Source organism: Struthio camelus, chromosome 3 (genome assembly GCF_040807025.1).
Source record: "Struthio camelus isolate bStrCam1 chromosome 3, bStrCam1.hap1, whole genome shotgun sequence".
Lineage (NCBI taxonomy): Eukaryota > Metazoa > Chordata > Aves > Struthioniformes > Struthionidae > Struthio > Struthio camelus.
In genome coordinates, this window is record NC_090944.1 from 103,293,922 (window position 1) to 103,315,412 (window position 21,491).

At 40.0% G+C, this 21,491-nt stretch overlaps 1 protein-coding gene across 10 annotated transcripts in view; it reads left to right on the forward strand.

The window, feature by feature from the left end:
- LTBP1 (latent transforming growth factor beta binding protein 1) overlaps positions 1 to 21,491 on the forward strand; it is a 223,123-nt gene that overhangs the window by 116,286 nt on the left and 85,346 nt on the right. For all 10 annotated transcript variants that reach the window (XM_068939409.1, XM_068939411.1, XM_068939410.1 and 7 more), the window contains 2 exons: positions 3,868 to 3,970; positions 10,134 to 10,205. In XM_068939409.1, coding sequence (XP_068795510.1) covers positions 3,868 to 3,970; positions 10,134 to 10,205 — 175 coding nt within the window. The remainder of the gene's footprint in view (positions 1 to 3,867; positions 3,971 to 10,133; positions 10,206 to 21,491) is intronic.

A 21,491-nucleotide genomic window follows, 5' to 3' on the forward strand; every position in this document is an offset into this window, starting at 1 on the left:
ATAGCAGAATCTATCATTTCACTAAGAGAATCTGTGTGCATGTGTTTAGGCCTCACTGCTTATTTTAGACTCGTACTTACATATTGGAGGTGTTTTGAATGGTGAGACAAACTAAAAATAGTTATGGATTCACCCCAGTGACTTGTCCGGGCACTTGTGACTCGGACTGGAATAGACTGGCTGAAGAACGACTGAGTTCTTCTCAGCAGTAAAAAGTGGGTAAGACTTCTAAAGAGGACAGAAATAACCCCAAAGTTTTTGAAACCCATAGAAACAGAGCTTCAATTCATTGGTGCTTACGGCTTGTGAACGAGGAGCACCTTAGGAAAGTGTAGCTGGCTAGGAAACAGGTTGTGCGCTGCCATGAGTGTTGAAAGGATCTGAAGCACTATTAGATGTACCAGAAAAATCAAGTTTTATTAGCCATGGAAGAATTCACTGTTCTGCTTGGCTTCGGACTTTACAGAGCAGTCATTTTTCTGATGCACAGCTCCAAAATCACACAGATCTAAAGCACCACAAGGAGCCCCATGTGGTCGTTGTTTTTCCTCGCTGTCCAATTCTTACAATGATCTGGACGTTAACCAAATTATCACTGATTCTTCAAGCTTTAATTCACCATAGAGGCAATGGGAGCAATAGTTCTAATCTTTGCCAGTATTTACTGACAGGACTACAAACCACAGTTGCCAGATGACTCAGACTTTGGCATCCTTATTTTTGCTCATGGTTTTTATATGGAAATTTGAAGAAGTTATGACCACAGAGATCATGATTTTCTGCACAGTGCAAATGCTGTAGCACCACACCTAAACTAAAAGTGGGCTTTAGTCCATCATCTCCCTATTTTTCTTTAACTCTGTTTTATTCTGTTTTTAATTAACCATTGTTACCTGACACCTTTTCTATTCTGAGGGAAAAAGAAAAGAAAAAGGGCTGGTTAATGATGGCATATTGTCTCCCGTGTTAGCAGAGTATTGCCTTTACACACACATGCTGCATGGGTCCTTGAGGCTTGTGACCTTGCAGAGGAGCAGTTCTATTGGGTGTTATGTAATGTGCCTTGTGGCCCAAATGCTCAGTTTCTGAGATCATAAGGGGAGGTGCAGCATCAGCCTCGATTCCTCCCACGTGTTTTCAGAGACAGAAGAGTTGTAAAACTGAGGCACGAGGGAAGGCCAGTGGGGGAAGGGAGAGGGAAGCTGAGCGCAAATCGGTTCAGCTGACTCTCACAAGCCACCGCACTATATGAGTTTACTAAGTGGCTTCTCTACCTTTGAAGAAGCCGTACCAGCTCTAGGAAAGGAGCTGAGCCCCTGTGATTACAAAGTCAGATAGTCCTTGGAACATGCTCGTCTGGGAGTTGAGAAACCAGTGATGTGTAAAGATGTGACAAGACTTCTGTAATTTTTTAGGGCAGCCACTGGGAGGAGACATTGTGAGTCCTCTTCAGTTGAAAGATGTGGGGCTCCGGGAATTACAGGAAGGTGTAGCATAGTTCACTGTGTATCCTCTTGTTAGAGGCAGTTGAACCAGCTAGATCCAGTACTGAAAGCAGCTGAGCTGCTGCAGGAGAACTGAGTTGTGCAGAGTTCCCTGTTCTTGCACCTGGGCTGCCTTTGTCAAGTGCCAGTATTGCTGTGCTACCTTGCTGTCCACTTAGGTATCTACAGCATGTCTATGAGCACTTAGCTGAAACTAAAGCTCAGACTCACATCTCAAGACTGAGAGTTGCTTCGAAAAATGGAGCAGAGTGTAACTGAGTGGTCAGGAATAATCAATCACGTACTAATCCCGGCAGTGCTCCAAGCCAGAGGAGCGCAAGACAGTCTGAAAGGTATTTGTTCACACAGTGTGAGCCTGGACCTGCATCTGAAAGGTGGGACTTACTAGTATAGCTACTTCACTATTTTAAAGCAGCCAAAGGCCATCCAGGCCAGGACTGTTTCTCACCTCACTCGCTGCCTTGGAATATGGGAAAATCTGGCACAAGACCCTCTGCAGCTGATAGAGTGAAAATAGACTCCTAAAGTTACATGATAACTGAGCAGTGTCTTTTAACCTGTTTGGCCGCTGCTCTCTTCATGCTATTAGGACTTTCATGTATCACCCTACAGCATGGCTTCTAGCACAAATATTGCTGCCCCAACTTCCCTAAGTTGCCCTGTTGCTAAAAGCTCCATTTTGTGAGTAAGGGCGACTTTCACTGGGGACAGGAGATGCTCCCACACCCCTTACTTGATAGATATCTGAGCTTTGCGTGCAGCAAGTGCTGAGCTGCTGCAGGTTGCGTGTTGCGGTTTGATGTTACAGTGGTGAGCTGGTGCTGCTTTCACTTTGCTGCGGGTTGGGTTGACAGCCGCAATGTTTCAGGGAGACATCGGGAGAGGATCCATGAAAATGAGTGGTGAAGATGGCTAGGATGATATCTTGCCTGCCTTCCCAATGCAAAGAGGGACCATTTAATGAGTCAGAGCCCTGACTTTGTAGCATAGTCCACCTTTGCGTTAATGGTCACACTGCAAAACTACAGGGAGTAACTTTGCACTTGGGAAACTTCGTCGACCCATGAGTGTCAGTATGATTAGAAGCACAGTGGAAAAACTGTGGGAAGGTCAGAGGAAGCTTTCAGTGCCTGTGCTTTCAGCATCCATCCCCACCACAGGGTGACAGGGTTACCAGCCTAAGGGAAAGCAATCCCAAGGCCACTGCTGTGCGGTAGGATGAGCCAGCTATCTTGAGCTGAAAGATAAGCAGCAGTAAGCATCAGATGGGTTTTTTTTTATGTTGACAGGAAGGGAAGTTAGGTCAGGGAGGGTCTGTTCATTCCCTAGTGAGGACAGACACTTCAGCACATTTGAGATATTTGCTGCGGTGCCTATTTGCATCACTATTTGCTTTGAAATGTGTTACTAAGCGGTCCTGTTGTGCATTTCCTTTATACTTTGTGCACTTCTGTTGTATACCTGCTTTGACGGGTTTAGATGCATTGTTTTGAATGTCTACATCTCACGTACAGAAATATTTATGGATAGAATTTGTTTACCATGCAAAATGGGAAAAATTGCAAAAGTCAAAAATGCAAATTGTATCTTGCATGCTTCTGAGCGTTAGTGTTTTTATTAATAAAAAGCATAAAGAGAATATTCTTGTTCAGGAAAAAACTTAAAGATATTTATTTCAGAAAGGATTGCAAGATTAATTAAATCATTTGCATAGGTCACCCCCGTGATAAGAAACACCTATTTGGTATAACATAGACATCACTAATTTGGTATCAGTCATCTTATCTGTGTTACTTTCCCCTTTGCTATCTGGACAGAGGAATCTTTCATTATAATTTGGCAATTTTCAGTAACTGGTCATAAACATTAAACTTAGGTTGGCAGGAAGCTGAGGCTTTTTAATAATAGGAAATTACTTTATAGAAATCATGATAATAGTTTTTGTCCATTTATTTAAGAGAAGAATGGGAAAGGTATTTGAGATAATTTATACAACTTTTGCAAAAGTGGAGGAACAGATTTTTATTAGGAAAAATGTAAGGAGTCTGTGCCAATGGAGAATTACTAGCTTGGAAATATACTCACTCATTCCTATGACATACTATTCTCTTCTGTTCCTCTCTCCTTCTTTTCAAGTTGAAGCAGGGGAAGACAGTGATGTATTTCGAAACCTAATCTGCTCATTCCTGTGTAGAGAGCCTTTCCAGTGCACGGGCACTATTTAAGTTCTGCTAAGAGCTCTAGTGAATCTTCAGCGTCTCAGTTACACTGGCAAGAGGCTGACCCAAGATGACTGGAAGAGAATGTTATACTAGAGTTGAACATCATACTAACCTGACTGTTCTTTACTTAACTATTCCAGTGTGGCAAAGCACTTCCTGGCCTTTCAAAGCAAGAAGACTGCTGTGGAACTGTGGGTACTTCCTGGGGTTTTAACAAATGCCAGAAATGTCCCAAGAAGCCATGTAAGTGCTATTTCGTTATTATTCTCTGCATCAGTTTATAGCTTTTTTCTCAAATAGTATTTTCCTTTTTTTTAAAAAAAGGAACATAGTTGAAAGAACACCACGGTTTGATTAGGGACAGGTCACAGAAGCTGGAATTCTCCTGCATGCCAGCAGAGTTACAGTATGCAGGCGCTCAGTGCAGCCAGCAAAGTTAATGTGGTTGGGTTTTTTTTCCCTTCCTCCTCCTCCTTCTAAGTTGGTGACGCACTGTTGCGTTTTCTCAGTGCAGGAAGGATAATGACATTGAATCATCTTGCCTCTTTCAGCTGGGTTTATTTTTTTTAAAGTTTACACAGAAATGTTAAATTATAGAGGCGCCAGTTACTGCTCGGAGAGAATGCAGTGACCTCTTGAGACTACAGATGAACTTTCAAGTTTGAAGCCAAAGTTTTCTAGGCTCTAAGTTGTCAGTTACATTTTTTACTGTTTTTGAAATATTTTCCTCTACAATTAGGCTATGACAAAGACTTTCCTCAGTTCTGTTTTGATTTGACATCATATTGTAATGAGAAGGAGCTTTCAAATGACTTGCGGGAAAACTGAAGCTTGCCTCTTAAACTTTTGGTAATGACATTATTTTTGCACAGGAGTGGTAATACTTATCTCTCGTGTGATGATTTTGTCACTAAATAGAAAGCTAAAGAAAGATAAACAATGTGATCTCTGTTTTGCAGATGGAATAGGCCCCCATTTAGTGAGCCAAACATAGTGCAAGGAGTTGCAGTCATTCTTATGCAGGTCTCCTAGGCCTTTGTTATCCCTGCAGATAGCAACACTTGAAACATGTTGTTTGATTTTGGAAGAACATTGTTGTCCACAAATCGAGGAAAGCACATAAAATATAATTTTAAGAGAAAATCTTCTTTGACTCCTCCTTCCATAGGAGAATCTGCACTGCTTTATTTGCTGACTCAGTCTCATCCACTAACTTATGAAGGATTGAATTTTATGTTTTGGAGTATGTTTATCTTCTGATTTACTTCCAAAAGAAAGCATCCTGGAAGTCTTTGAGGGCTATAGTCAATAAAAGACTCAGGTATCTAAATTTTAATTTCTGCAGCACATAACTCAGTAGTTTCTAACAGGGACATTCCTTCTGTGTGGTTGTACCTCTTTGAATTGCGAAGCGTGGCTTGATTTATAGCTCTGTCTGCAGAAGTAGCAATTTAGGTACGACTGAAAGTTTTGTTTGTCATATGTGCCTGAGTACATAAAATGTATTGCTAGGTAGATGTAGGTGTGCCATGGGAAAATCACTAAAGCCTGATACGTGCTAGAACCAAGAACTGGTTGAAACTATTACTCCAAATTTTTGGTGCCGGATACCAAGGAAAGCCTATGTGCTAGTTCTTTATTGCTCAGGTGACCTGGTCACCTCAGCCTGGAATCCACAATAGACAACATGATGATCAGGGAACTGCCAAATGCCAACCTGCTCTGCATGCTTTTAAGAGCAAGCCATTAGAGAAATACTGGAACAAACCAGTTCTGAAATCCTGGTCCCCAGGTGCCTCTGACAGGGGTACAGAGAAATCACAGAATGGCCAAGGTTGGAAGGGACCTCTGGAGATCATCTAGTCCAACCCCCCCTGCTCAAGCAGGGTCCTCTAGAGCACGTTGTCCAGGATTGCATCCAGGCGGGTCTTGAATATCTCCAGGGAAGGAGACTCCACTACCTCTCTGGGCAACCTGTGCCAGTGCTCAGTCACCTTCACAGGAAAGAAGCTTTTCCTCATGTTCAGATGGACCTGCCTGTGTTCCGGTTTGTGCCTGTTGCCTCTTGTCCTGTCACTGGGTACCACGGAGAAGAGTCTGGCCCCGTCCTCTTGACACCCTCCCGTCAGCTACTTGGACACATTGATCAGATCCCCTCTCAGTCTTCTCTTCTCCAGGCTGAACAGGCCAGTTTTCTCAGCCTTTCTTCATAGGACGGATGCTCCAGTCCCTTCATCATCTTAGTAGCCCTCTGCTGGACTCTCTCCAGTAGCTCTGTGTCTCTCTTGTACTGGGGAGCCCAGAAGTGGGCCCAGTACTCCAGATGTGGCCTCACCAGGGCTGAGGAGAGGGGCAGGATCACCTCCCTCCACGTGCCTGAACACAGTCGGGATACACAGACCAGAAATCTCTCCTGAAAGAAAGTCCACCATCCTTTTTCAAAGAACTAGATAGAATCATTTTTCTGAAATGCTGGTGAGAGGAATGCTGTCCTTTTAATATAAAACCTTTATGGCTAGCATAATCTCTCAAGATGGGGCAATTTCAGAGTTCCTTTTTTTGCCAGAAGAGTTTCTTATCTACATTTTATACCTATGAGGAGATGCCCTAACTCATAAAATGTAGCAACAATTCTTGGAGCAGGAATGGTAAGCCAGTCTCTTTCCCAGTAAGTGTCCTTAATTATTAAAGGTATGAGTCACACATGCTTATCCTTTCTGGCTCAATTAATCTGGAATTGGTTTTTGCATGTAACTTTATAATTTCAAGAGGAGAGACAGAGAATGCTGCCACTTGGAATAATCCAGTCTTGTGGTTAAGGAATTCCTGGAAAGTAAGGGTTTGAGTCTCCTAGATGCAGTGAGATGTATTATTCATCTTTCCAGGTGGCAGCTCTCACTGTACATTACCATTTTAAGAAGGGAGGGGGAGATGAGTGCACTCTGTCTTTCTGCAGATTAAAATACAGTGTCATCTTCCACTGCATTATACAGAAAGTATGATTTGTTTGGGGTATGCTTTAAAAACATTCACTGATGCTTCTCAGAAAGCTTTAGTAGCGGTATACATAATTTCTCAGTCTAGATTTGATCTAGGAATGAGTTAAGCATCTTGAAGCTGCCCAGTCATTCCGTGACTTACGGCAGTTCTACGTGTGTGCAAAAGGTGAATTTTCAGGTTTCCAGGAATTTAAGGTGATAAACTTAGAGTGCTGCAGGAGTTCAAATGATTTCAGAGCATCTTAGCAGGAGTTTTATAGATGTCAGCTTTGAACCTAAGCACATAGCTTGCATTTCCAACTCTGTTTTGGACGTGGACCTAAGTGTCCTTTGCAATATGTATCAGATTAGGTGTCTCAAAATATCAGAGTTGTGCTTCTGTAGAGCAAACAATTTTCAAAGATAAATGTAAATTTGTGATGAGATTCAGTAAAGCTGTGGAGTGCCTGCTTAAGGCATTCATCATATATTTCATCAAGTATTTTTATTGTTCACAATGGTGAGAATTTTTCAGTGATGGAAAGAGTATGTGTGTCTATACAGAGTATAGGATCGTATAACTCTTTTTTGGGATTCAAGCAGATTATTAACAGGCTATCAGTTAAGTGGCGTCCATGGTTATGTCTCAGCAGGCAGAGTTCTGGCCACATTATTCCCACGTCATTTTGACATATTTTGACACTTTTCTTCATTAAATTGGTATTACCCTTTTTACTGTAGTAATTTTGGACTGAGCAGATTTCCTTTTGCTTTTATGGTTTTATGCTTCATAAATTTTATTTAAGATTGACCTGTTTTTATACAAAGACTTAAGCAGGTAGTATATAACATGCTCACCTGCAAAACCCAGTTCAGCAAAATATTTAAGCACGTACTTCAGTCTCAGTAGCAAGCACTTACAAATATCCTTTCTTTTCTTTCCTCTTAAGTCAACTACTTGACTTAAGGATGTACTTAACTGTGTCTTGTTCAGATGGACTTGAGTACAGCTTTGTCACTGTAAGAAGATGTACTTAAGTATTTTGCTTAATAGCCACTTGAATCAGGGCCTACCGTCCTGTTGCAAAGTCGGGTGCCTGGGCCTGAGACAGGAATCCCATGCCTGTAAGCTTGCAGGCCAGTCAACATTACTGAAAGAAACAGATTTCCATGTCTGCAGAAGACAACTTTTAAATCAAATTACATGTCTGTGTTACCTGAGGAATGTTTTGATCGTTCCGGCTACTTCCTAACAGTTAATAATTATAAACAGGTTGTCTAAGTGAGTAAAGAGCAAGTAATGCAGGACTCCATCCAGCTCTGACATGGATGGCTAGCCATTGCTGAACAAACTCTTTGCTCTGCTCTGACCTGCTTACATTGCTGCTCTTTGTACAAGGAGGAAAACAGCTGCTAGTAAGCTGCTGTTTCCCGTTCAGTGGAGGAGGAGGAGGAGGAGGAGGAGGAGGGAGGGAGATGGTGAAGTCTGACCTTGCTCCACCACTTGCGCTTTCTAGAACAGCGGAGTCGCTGAGCAAGGGGAAAGGGCCGTGCTGCACTGGAAGAGGCTGGTGGGGGGGTCTCCATGCACAACTGGGAGAGCTCTGCTCTTCCTGCGTTTTCCCTCTGCAAGGCTCTGCTGCAGGGTACCTGCCCACGGGAAGTTATGGAGACGCTCCCGTGGTTTCAGTGTGTATTGAATCGGGTCTGCAATGGCAAAACACAGGTAAGTTAGGACATCGTCCGTTGAAAATTTAATTATGAATCTGACTCTGCCAACATTAGCTTTGAGTTTAATTGACTTCTGGGGGACCAAAAATAGACTAATGCAGAGCACTTTCGAAAATCTCACCTTAATTTCATATGCATGTATCAAAACTGATTTTGTTATTAGCACTGATGGCAGTGGAGTTGTCTTGAAAAAAAAAGCATAGCTGGCACTGGTATGGCGACAAACAACATCTCCATGTTACAATGGTTGTAGTCAGTGTAAAGATGGAAGGTTTATGTGTTCAAAACTGTAACACCATTGTTGCCATATTTATTACCTGCATTATTTTTGCAATTACCCATTTTATCACTTTCAGCAATCTTCAGGGAGAGTCTTGATGGTCTAATTAAGCAATTATTTGAACGATAATTTGCAATGATTTAAAATAAAACTATCTCACTCCAGAAGTTGCTGCTCAAGATCACTTAAATTTGTCCAGAGTACAAGAAAAGTTTTTAAAAAATTAAAATAATTCTATTTTTTCACCCTCATAGTGAGGGTTGAATTAAGCTGCAGGGATAAATGTGCGGTTTAAGCATTATATGTGAAGGGAAGCCAATTGAAAACATTATCTCACTCAGTTTGTTCTGTCTTACTTGACAGTTTATATACAGTAAAGATGGAAAGTAATGCATTTGGATTTTTTTTGGCCTGCTGAGCATTTAAAACACTTTTAAAGGAAAACAAAAGATCTGACCAAATGTAAGGTATCTCTGTTGTAGCATTCAAATTACGAAAAACTCTCTCGGCTCTTATTAAAGGCACTTGTGAGATCATAGCGCCAGAAGTTTAGTCTTCTATGTTTAATAAAGTACTAGGCTTTGCCAAAAGGTTAGCTTTTAGTACATAGCCATACAAAGAAGTTACCGCTCTCATTTATGATGTTATAACAATTTAAGAATCAATAAACAGTTTGCTGTGGTCTCAAAGGCAACCTTAAGTGGAGGAAAGAAACAATAAGTAGAAATAAAACTCCAGTTAACTGAACACTTTTTATTCTAGCAAAATTGAGCTCAGTCTGTATTTTGTAGTGTTATCATGCCCTTGACATTTTACAGCGAACAGCCAATAAGTGACACAATCTTCTAAAATTCAGAAACTTTAATAGGTAAATCAGAAATGGGCCATTTTTCTTCCTTTGCCTCATTTTAAGAGTTTAATTGCTTCTGTTTCCTGTGCATTTCAAATAATTTTTAATTCATTGTGGCAGAGAGACACTACCCGACTATTTTGCTTGACCTTGCAGCCTGTTTTGCATTCTAGTGCTACTTTCAGTTATAAAACCACTGACTTTCTATCGTAAGTCTTCAACTTTATCTTTTTCCAAGGTGATATTTGTAGCTGGTTTGGGAAGGTAACGATTTTCAACGTTTGAGAACTAGGTGAAAGATAACATCTTGATTTGAGAGATTTCTTCTTTTGAATCAAGAATATAATTTTGAACAACTGAAGACTTCAGTAATACAGAAACAGAAAGAGAAGGAATTAAGGTTGCATGTGCAACCTTTATTTTGTATTTCTTGACCTCTTTATGCTTAACCATACATAGTAAAAACCATTATATTCTTTTCATATTTACATAATAGTTTGACTGTCAGGCTCACCAAAAAAGAATCTAAAACATAGCAGTGTTTAACTGATGTGATTTTTCCTTCAGCTTACCATGGATACAGCCCAATGATGGAATGCCCCCAAGGCTACAAGAGGATCAATGCTACATTTTGTCAAGGTAAGACAATATCGCCAATTGATTGTGTTTGCTTGGAGTACCAGTTTTGTGTGACAGCTTCTGCATTATTCTTAGATGAATGATCTGGTCTGTTGATTCGTATCTGGGAAGAAATGTTGAGGCTCTTTTTCCAAATATTGGCCACGCTATAGAATGTCCTTTGCTCCAGGGCAAAACTGCTATCATATATATTCTCTTTTTTTCTGGATGATGTATAAAGATGGTTGCATAAGTATTTCTTTGTTGTTTTTCAGTAGAAATACATTGTTCTGCCGGTTTTTTCATAAAACAGTTAACCTGCTGGGTCAGGTGAAACTAACAATAGAGAATAGCTTACAATAATCATTACAGTTTAGACTGATCAGAAAATGATTATTTTGGACTGTAGTCCAAAGGTGAGGTGAGACATGACAATACTGAGCATACCCAGACAGTGTCATTGGTAATTGAATATGGAAATCCTTGCCTGCTTGGCTGCCATAAGGGGGGAACCATGTACTTCAAGAATGTACGTAGTGCGCATGGGGAAGTACAGAGCAAAACAGAGTATGAGTAGCACAGCGTACGCTCCATACTTCCCGATCTGAGAAAAGAGTTGCATGTGGAAGATTTCTTGGGCAAAAATGTCCTGTATCTCCTGGCTTGAAGCATACAAGTTGTCAAAACGTATGGGATTCTGGGATCTGCCCAATCACGCAGCTGCACTGTAAACCACAACCGACTCGCATATAGTTTGCACAGAAAGCCATGGGGCATTTGGATTTTCCCAGCCTATGTCATCTCTGCCTGAGGAGGCTGAAGAGATGGCTTTAGACATATGCCTACCGACTGCATGTCTTGGGAGTATTGAACAGAGGTGATGAGGATGTAGGAAAAAGCTTAACTGCTTGTCCTACTTGTTTGGCACAGCTCAAGGAAATAAGAGAAAGAAGCTCTGAAAATGTGTGAGCAATCCTCCAGTGGTGCTCTTCAGAGAGATTTGGCAAGGAAAGGAAGCGTGAGTTGAAGTGAGGATGATGCTAACCTGCGGTCAGGTTTGCCAGTCACTATTGCCACTGTGCAAGAATACAAAAGCTGCCAGCAGATAGTTGTGGGGGTGGACAGAAGGAGAAAATGGAAGAGTAATTGGCATTAAAAGATATATATACACAGGCATTTTGGAGATAAAGTTGATTTTAATTTTATTTAACTGGAAACTCTCAGTTAACACATGGATAAAGAAATGTATGGCAGCCAGTCACATAATGAAATGATTTCCCCCAAAAAAGGTTCTGTTCATAGAGCACTAAACACGAACTCCAAGTCCTGCTGCTTCCATTGCTGAGGGAGGCATGTGAGCTGCTATCTGAAAGTTTCCCTGTCAGGCTCTTTAGCCTATCTACTGCCTAGTTCCCTACACTGTGGTTTACAGGTTGCCTGTTGTTTACAAGTTACAGTTTGCAGGGTAGGGACACTAGAGGACTATGAAAGAAAATTGTGTTGGGTCAAAACACTAAGGAGACTAAATGGAGAAGAGCTACAAATTGCATGTCAAGAACTTGTTCCCTGATCTACCATGAGAGGTACGAGAGGCCGTAGATTCCTCTTAAGAAAAAAGCAGGCAGGGAGATGTTGATGGCAACGTACTGGTGAGGACTGTAAAATGGAAGAGTGAAGGTGAATGTAAGGCATGTATGGATTACCTTTTTCCACTCTGCCTCAAATTAAACACGCAGGTGGCACATACATTTCAGCAAGATGCTCTCAGCCATTTCCAGAGGGATTGCGTCATTCTGCATATTAGTTATGAGGTTTTCCAGAATCTACAAAAGAGGGAGGTTTTCTAACTCAGAGCAGTGAAACTGTCTGGAAGATATGTCTCGGCACCATTGTGCATCCCTCTGAACATGGTCCAGGAGAGAGAAGAGTTTGTGGTAACTCTAATGGACATGCACAAACTCCACTGTATACACACTGGTTTCCTAGACAGCAACAAGCCAGCACCCATTTAAAGGACAGTAGGATATTCAGTTTGTTTAAAGGGTCTTGTGCCCAGGTGTTAGCAAACCTTATTTCAGTGAAGCTGTGTTATCTAATCAAGGGCTCCAAACAGTTAAAAAATGGTCTGATTCTTGCAAAGGTTGCCAGAAGCTGGCCAGGAAATTGTTTCACCGAGCAATGACAGGCTGACAGAGAGAGAGAACACATGTCTCTGGGTAGGAGCATAAGAGGGAGTGAAGTCCTGCCACGGTAGTATACAGAAACAGAGCAGTACCTGGTAGGCCGGTCATCGCTGCATTGTTTTGTGATCGTTTTTCCCCTGACATATTTTTGTACTACGTAACTAATTCTGTAAGGAATATTAATCTTTTCAGAGGTTATTGCATTATGCTATCATTGTCCTGGAAAGGAGAGAACTGTAGACTCTCAATATAACTCGCAGTTGACACCCAAAAACTCATAACCTAGAGTTTAATCAGAGAACGGGAGTTCAGATTATCCCACTGTGGTGGAGACTATTGATGAGCTGAGGACAGGGGACAATCTCCTAGCTGCCTGGAGAGGGCAAATGACTGTGGTGACTGCTACCTGATATTGCCTTATCTGGCATTGGATGCTTCTCTTTAATTTCCTCACCAACACACTCTGCAAATGAGGTAGAAATAAGGAAGCAATTGACAGAAGGAAAACCCATGAAATGAAGATTGGATGAAATGTAGTTCTACTGAAGTAAATAACAAGACTACAGTTTCCTCTCAGAGGGTCAGGATATTGCCCGCTGTTTACACAGTTATTAGGACAGCTGGGTTCACATATGAAAGAGCTGCTGGCAGGATGTATTTTGATCCTGCAGTGGTCATTAGCACATGCTTTTGAATGGATCAGGCAAAAGTGTCCTGCTTATGTCCATCTGAAGCAAATGCATTTTTCTAGAAGAAAACAGGACAGGGGTAATGAAGAAACAGCCATCCATATTACAAACTTGGAGAAAACCAACAGCAATAGCTGTGAAGAGAAAGCTGTTTAAGCTGCTGGAGGGATGGGAGGACAGCTATTCCTATTTTGGTAGTAATCATTACAATTAAATTGAAAAAGAGTGGCACAGAATATCCATATGCAAGTATACATTTTAATTAGATTATTCTTTGCTGAAAGGGTCTGCGTGCTGTCCCTGTCTTCAGAAAGGGCCAACATTGCCAGACCAAATAATACTGAGGATATATTTCTGAATCCATACCTGCTGCTGAAAAAGTGCTGTTTTCACCTAGACATTATCCAGCTTTCACTGCCTTTGAAAACTCTAGCCTAAAAGCCTAATTAACCTTTTGTTCTACATTGTTTTTGCAGTCAAAAGGCTCCTTAGTTTACAAAGCCTGTGTGGTATCAGTGTGATTAATAACCAGATCCTGATTTCCTTTCAAGTGAATGAACTAATGTAATGAAACATTCTTCTTTCTTATGCATATGTAGGACAACAAAGAACCATCTGTGGGTAGGTTAATTTGAACAGTTTAGTATAATTGCTGTCAAGCAAGACTCTTTTCCCTCAGTAATTATCTTTTCAATGGGGTGATTTATTACATGTACACACATGGATGCCCTAAGGCTGTCTTTAAAACCAAAATACAGCTTATCAGAGCTGGAACTTCTTGTCAGAATGCAATGCTAATTTCTGGTTCTGTGTTTAGAATTATATTTACTGTTTCCTTCTTCTGCTAATGGTTTTCTTGGAAAAATGAAGTAGAGTGAAAAAACAGCTGGTAAAAAGGTTGGATTCGTTTTTCAGGAAACTAACATATTGCCAATAGAGCACTTTAAAAATCTTATCTTGAAGAACTGGAAAAATACCTGAATATTTATTGTTTTCCAGTGAAGTAGAAAGTTGTGCATGAAAGTTCATGAAAAGTCTCCATGTGCTTAAAATTAAATATATATGAGCATGCAGAAACTAGTACTTATATGTTAATGGATCTAATTCTGTAATAGTGTGTACTGGGGACTGGAATCTTTTTTCCATTCACTTCAGCATGATTTTAGATAGATTTCAATGTACATTCAGCTCTCGTACGTCTGTGCCCAAAAGGTACAAATACATTTGCTTTCCCTTCATATTGTTTATATATGTTGTTACTTAAAAGATCTTAGTTTCATAAGAAATGCTAATTAGTGTTACTTAGCTACAAAGTTAACAACCACCTTTAAAGGAGCCCTTCCATATATGAAGAGCATCCTGAGACATAAATATATCTCCAGAAACAGGGCTGGGTTGCTGTTTGGACGTTGCTTACGAGCTGGAAAAGTGTGGCTCTGCAGGCTTGTGCTCCAGTAAATTCCACACAGACGCACAGAAAGATTTGAATTGATTTCTGCCGCAGCTACTCTGTCAGCTCACAGCAATCGAGGGCTCGTTCTTTGTACCTTTTGAAAATACACCTTGCAGTAGCTCCGTTAGCGACCAAGCCTCGTTGTGTGTTGCTTTTACCCCTCGTTATTGTCACTAATCAGAATATTACTGAAGTAATCAAATACAAAGGAGGCAGTAAAATGTGAATGTTACACGTTTCTAAGAGTTGAGGATATTCGTAGTGTTTAACAGTAATAGCTAACGGAGGTTGGAACAGTATTTTCAGGTTTATTAGCATGTGCTGTTTTATCTGATGTTCACAGAGAGAATACGGGCTGGCATATTGAGCCTGTTGTTTGGAGACTGTTCAGTCAGTTAGGCACTCCCAATAAAGCCTAATATATGCCAATTAAAATGAGTACAAATATCATAAATGAGCCATAAATTATATATTCCCATCTTAATTTGCTATTTGAGATGTTGTGCGTATTAAAGAGCTTGCTTTATGAAAACGTCTCTCAGGGCAGATATTACTAAATGACACTTAATGGCTGACCACTAAGTCATTTCTAATTAAGAAATTAAATTGCCTACTCCTTTGAGAAATGCCAATTAGTATATAATTATCTAGAAGACTTGCTTTGCTTAAATGTAGCACAGCATGTTAAATGTACGAGGCTGTTACCGAGAGGCAGTTTGCTTGCTTTGCGTTAAACGTGGATGAACGTTTTCCATTCCGTTTTATTACTTCATCGTTTAAATGAAGTCAGTCTGCTCACCTCTTAGAGTGTGCGAAAAGCATAGCATTTGGATGTCAGAGTGAAGTGTAGAACTAGCCCTTCAGAAACGTACTTTTCCACCGTGCTTAGGACTGGAATTGGTGTGGGCTGCAGTTTGTCGTGGTTGCACAAGTCCTATTGCACAAGGTCCCTGCGACTGAGGATATGAAAGGGGCTGCAGTACTTCTCAGATGCTTTCTAGCCGTGAGTTTGTTCCAAGTATTGCAGTGCAGCCAGGTCTCTGGTGGCCCGACTAGGCTTTTTGGTTCTACAAGTTCCCTTTCTTAGTCCAATATTTGTAAGTACCTTCTGGGTATCATGACTGTCCTAGCTGAAAGCTGTTGCATATTTACTTTTTATGCCCATCCGTTCGGCCGCCTTGCTCCCGAGCTAAATAAGGTACACCTCACGAGACTGTTTGAAAGGGATGGAAGGAAATTTTTCACTCCTCTTCTAAAAACTTGGGCCAGCTGACTTGCCTTCTGACAACTGCTATGCTATTTACCTCATAAATAATTTTCCAACGGTTCCAGAAATTCACTAATTTGGTAACCTATATTTTGAAAAATTCTTTTTTACATTAAAAAAAACCAACTCTCCTCTCCTCAAGTTGCATTTATTTGCCGTTTCAGTCCACTTTTATTCTGGATCCCATAGTAAAGAAAAATTATATTTTAAATTAAAAAATATTTACCAGAAGCTAATTGTTTACTCTTGTTTTAATTGTCTCAGGGATTTGAAGGGATTTCTACATTCTGTTTTCCCGACTTCAAACTATGATTCAGATTTTTCTTGTCTTCAGTAGTAGAGAGAGGGAGCAGTGCAAGTCAGCATTCAGAGCAGGGAACTCATTCCATAATCAATAATTATCTTAAGAATTGTGAAATTAAAAGCTGTTTCATTCTGCTTATGCAAACAATATCACTTTGAAAATCTAAATTGTTCATTGCCAGATGAGGCAGGCTTTCTTTGTGCAATTATCAAAAACCACCTACTAAAAGTATAAAATAGCAAAAGCTGTGTAAAAATGAAGTTTATTGTTTCAAAAAGGGAGTTACTGTTTTAATTATTTCATAATGTTCTTCAGTATTATGCATTAAAATGTTAGGTCTTTTAATTAGTTCATTATGTGATAGTAAAATAAAAAAGATCTAATTCTGATAGCTGATACTATCATTTTAAAGTTATCAGTGTCCTGAAAACAAATTCTGTATATGACTAGTAGCAATGACGTCGTTCAAAAAAAAAAATTTATAAGCATTGTGTTAAAGACTACTTCTTGTTTACATCTTTCAAAATTCATGTAGTGACTTCTGACTGTTTTTTTGAGCTCTTATGAGAGTTTTTCTTGATCAAAAATATTTTCTTTAAAATGATTGTGGTAAATTTAAGTAACGTATTGTCACAAGGTTGCTGTTTTGACCAGAAGACATTGATAAACGTGTGCATTCAGTTCTGGAATTTTGTTTTCAAGTGCAGTGAAGTGCTCTAAGCTGTGATGATTTTGATGAGCATAAATTGAATGACATTAGGCATGGATATGAAGGAATTAATTTCATTTTACAGGAAGGAATGTTTCAAATTCCAATATGTTTTTGACCAAATACAGAACTAAATCACTACTAAAGGGAGTAGAGAGTGGACTTGCACCTTATGTCCAAACAAACTATGAGGCTGAAGAGACTGAAGACAGCTTTACACCATTTTTGTGTTCCCCATGATTCTGCATTAGGCCAGCAAGGCCTCAGTGGTCTGAAGAGCTGTTATAATGGCTGACACAGCCAAAACACAGTGGAGTTCTCCTCTTAAATACTCTCCCAGGTGGAGGCTGCCACTAGGAAACACTGGAGGGCTGCTGTTTCAACCATCTCCTTATGTAGGTTGGTTTGCAGCAGAACAGCCCTCTGCTGATGAGGTAGTCCTTTTGCCCCACTGCACTTGACCATAGCAGACATCAGGCTCTTTAGCTTGTGTTGATGTGTAGCGGTTGATATGTAGAAGACCAGCAGGCTGTGTAGCATTTTTGTATTTCCTTGCTGGTGTTCAAGTAAAGGCAAATTAGAGAAGGTTACCGTGGCTTTATGGTGCACCCTGTAAATCACTCAGCATGTTTTACATTGACCAAGCAAAGCATATTCTTCTAGCAGTAAGGAAGTGGCAAGTGCAGATCTCATTATAAGTAGACACAGGAATTTTTTCCTGGGGTTGGATGTTTATACTTGGAATATTTTGTTATCCTTGGAGAAGGGGTACTCAGGCTACCTTATGGTGTTGTTAATCCAGGAATAAAGCTGAAATGGCCCACCTCCAGAGTGTGACTGAGACAAGCATGCCATTGCTTAAGGAAAGGTGGGAGACCTTTGCATGTAAGCTTGCAGTAGAGAACCAGAGTAGTGTCCAACAACAGCTAATGCAGCCTCAATGTCTGTTCTAATCTGCTTTAAAAGCCATTGTGGCAATTGGAGAACACAAGTGGGACACTAGAAGGGAATAGCCTCTGCGGCATGTCTACCCTTCCAGCACCTGTTTGTTCCACGCGCTGGCATACAACAGAGACAGAGAGATGATCTACTACTTTGTACCCTTCTGTACCCAGAGAATACCTAAACAACAATAGTCAGAGGGAAACCTGTAGTTAGGTGTATAAATTCTTTGCACTTGCATTTAAAGTACCTCAGAACAGACTTTAGTCCCATATCTAACTTCTCCTCCTCTTAAAATTTTGATTCATTTATTTTTTAATTAGTCCTCGGAGTTCCCCAATGTGCAGTGCGGGTAAGAGAGCTGAACAAATATATCAGCAAATAATTTACTTGAGTAAAAGAGCCTGGCTTTCATAATATGGGTTGAGGTGTTGAAAAGCCAGTGGGTTCTTGAGTCTTTAAGCAAGGAAGAACTGTTTAGAGAAAAGTAGCAAATAAGGATTAGGTTGTTTTTGAAAAGTTAGTCCTTTCTTTTTTCTGGACTATTCGGTCCTTCCCTAAATCACAGTTCACGTATGAAAATAGATTTTTGTGATATCTCTTGGCTGCACCTAGTCTCATAAGATTTAATTTACTATTGTGATAGTCACACCATGTAATTCCAAATGTGTATGCGTAACCATGGCTAAAAACTGAGGTCAGAGCATCGTCTGAGTTTGTTAACTGTTTGTAGAACAAGATTCTGGCAAAGGGCTTTCAAAACTTTTCTTTTGAGGGTATTTGTAATGTGAAACCTTGAAAATTGACATAACCTGAACAGAAATCCAAATAAAACTTCTTGAATGTTTTTGGAAATCAAGGAGAAAAAAACATGAGTAAAGCAAATGGCATTTAGTTATTTTAAATCCGAACAAATTTTCAATTAGCTATCTTAGTTATCCATTCATTTCCATCTTCTAGTCACTAATTAGTATATGTAAAGCTCTTTGAAGATGAAGCCATTATTACTAGTGTTAGTAAAACTGCAAACGATAATTATTATCATAGTTTATAATGAGTTCAATTTTAGCATGTGTTTTCTTGTGTAAGTGAAAAGTATCATATGTCACTGCCATATCCCTCCTTTGCTTCTGATATTTAAGATGAAATTATTCATTCGTAGTTGCACCCTTCACGAGAGCGGGCAGACATTCAATTAAGAATGGCTGTTTGAGCTTGTTTTTTCCCCCAGGAAATTCAGTGGCAGAGTCAGTCATTAACACATTGTATTTTCTAAGGGCAGGTTGACCTGACACCCGGCAGGCCTATAAAAATCTGTGTGAAGGTCCTGAACGCTAACTGTAGTTGTTAAAATCATCTATATTAAGTACCCATTCGTGCTGAAGATTCTGGGATAGTTTAGCAGTGGTCAGGGTGGTTTGGTCTAGGCTACTGGAAGCTAGGAGCCCTGCAGTGGCTTTGGAGGATGATGTAGTGGCTGACCTCACCATGTGTTTAGCTGTGTGCTTAGAGGAGAGTACAGGTGGAGCTGCAACACGGCAGCCTCATCTGTACCCTTTTGTGCACCCCTGTCAAGACCTTGGTTAGGGTAAACCTTCCGTGCATGTGGATGAACTTGCAGAGCGGAGTCACCTGGGGTGGCACGTGGCTTCCTTCTGTGATCCCCTGCAGCCTCTACAGAGTTGAAGGGCAGGCTGGAGCTGTCACTTCTTGTCAAGCTTTCGTAGAGAGAGACTACCAAATCTAGAAGTGCATGGGACCAGTTCCTTGTGTCTGGCATGTATAGCACTCCAAGGAGTAATAGCAAAGGGTCAGGTTGTCAGTCAGTGCAAAATAACATTGCTTCTTTGATGCTAATGGAGTTGCAGTGGTTTATACCCATTGAGCAGGGCAAGTCATTCACGTTATCAGGCAGCAACTACAGTAAAATCAATGATTTATCTGTCAGTCCTTTATAAAACATAAATAATAGCACCCACTCTGAGGGTTCCTTGTAGAGCTGTGCAAAGTGCTGCTATTTGGAAAAGCTCATTGATTAACTTTGTTTTCTATATCACTAAGGCAGAAGCTTTTTACAGGTGGAATTTCATTGGATATGGAAATTGATGTTTCTCACTGTTTTCCTTGAAAACTGAAAACTAATACTTAGGTAGTCTTCAGAAAGCTTCATTTACATATGTATGCTTTTATAGTGATGTTACAGAGCTCATTAAAACATTTTTTTCGCTAGAACTGTGTAGATAAATGTGTTTGATCAAATCACTCTACAAATGTTCTGTTACCGGTTCATACTTCTGCATGATACAAGACTATTCAGACATCTTTAAAGTAGCGATTTCTCTAATTTTTATAATAGGGGCAAATGAATTCTTAATGCTATACTGCTTTTATCTGAAATATTCTCTAGGTCAATATACCAAAAATAGAGAGGAGTAAAAAAAAAGAAATCTGTTAATCTTCAACTAGATTTCTTTTCCAGCTGCCTGAACAAGTTGATTCCAGTGCAGTTTGCACAGCTGGGCAGGCCTGCAGGTGGTCAAAAACATTTTGGGTAGGTGGTCATTTACCACAGTGTGAAGTAAAATGGAATAGAGAGTAAATCTGGAAGAGATTTTCACCCAGAGTGGTTAAATGAAGACTATTCTTGCATATTTGTTTCTCCCGAAAATGTGAAGTTTCTTATCAATTTGTGGCTTGTTTCTGTTGAATCCCTGGATAGACTTGTGTAATTCAACATAGAGCATCAGCTCAATAATTCTGTGATGAGCTCATTCAGAAAACATGACTTGGAAAAGAGGCATTAAAAATACACTATAATTAAGTTATGCTGAGGCATCAGAACACGCACAATAAACGTAGTATTAAAAATTAAGCAAATTTAGAAAGAGGAATATCTGTATCGTGAAACTTCATAAGACATGAGGAGGAACGTTCATCGGTATTTACATACATCTAAACTGGTATTTGCATGTAGCAGTACCCACATTAAATAGCGATAATAGAGTACAAGTGAATGAGGTCTCTCTGGGATTGTAAAAGTTCCAAGACAATATTTTTAAATACTAGACATACAAGAACAGTTCATCTGGAAAGAGCTGTAATACACATACGTTAGTGACAGCATCTCTGAATGTTTTCTACAACATAGCTGAACCTTTGGAAAGAAAGATGATTGTGTATTGATGAATTATAGGAAGATCGCCTTCTACCTGCAAATTAGAGATTGCAGTAAACCTGAACCTGAGAAAAAACTTCTTCACTGTGAGGGTGACAGAGCACTGGCACAGGTTGCCCAAAGAGGTGGTGGAGTCTCCTTCGCTGGAGATATTCAAAACCCGTCTGGATGTGATCCTGGGCAATATGCTCTAGGTGACCCTGCTTGAACAGGGAGGTTGGACTAGATGATCTCCAGAGGTCCCTTCCAACCTAAACGATTCTGTGATTCTGTAAATAATACCATGAAATCTTCACTATTATAAGGCAAAACTGTGGGAAAATGACTCTTCAAAAGTATCACCAGATGCATTGGATACGTTACTATGTTGGCTTTTCTCTGCAGGAACAGGGGTGAAATTCAGATCTGAAAAAATACGTATTATTTCCATTTAGATGACATTTAAACTAATTTTGTTTAAAAATGTACTACAGTTAAAATTTATCTGTATAAAGGCTTAAGTATAAACCATGTTAATAAAATTTCCATTATAAAATCCAAACAGATCACTGAGCTGGTAGAAGTCAACTGCCTAAGCACGTCTAG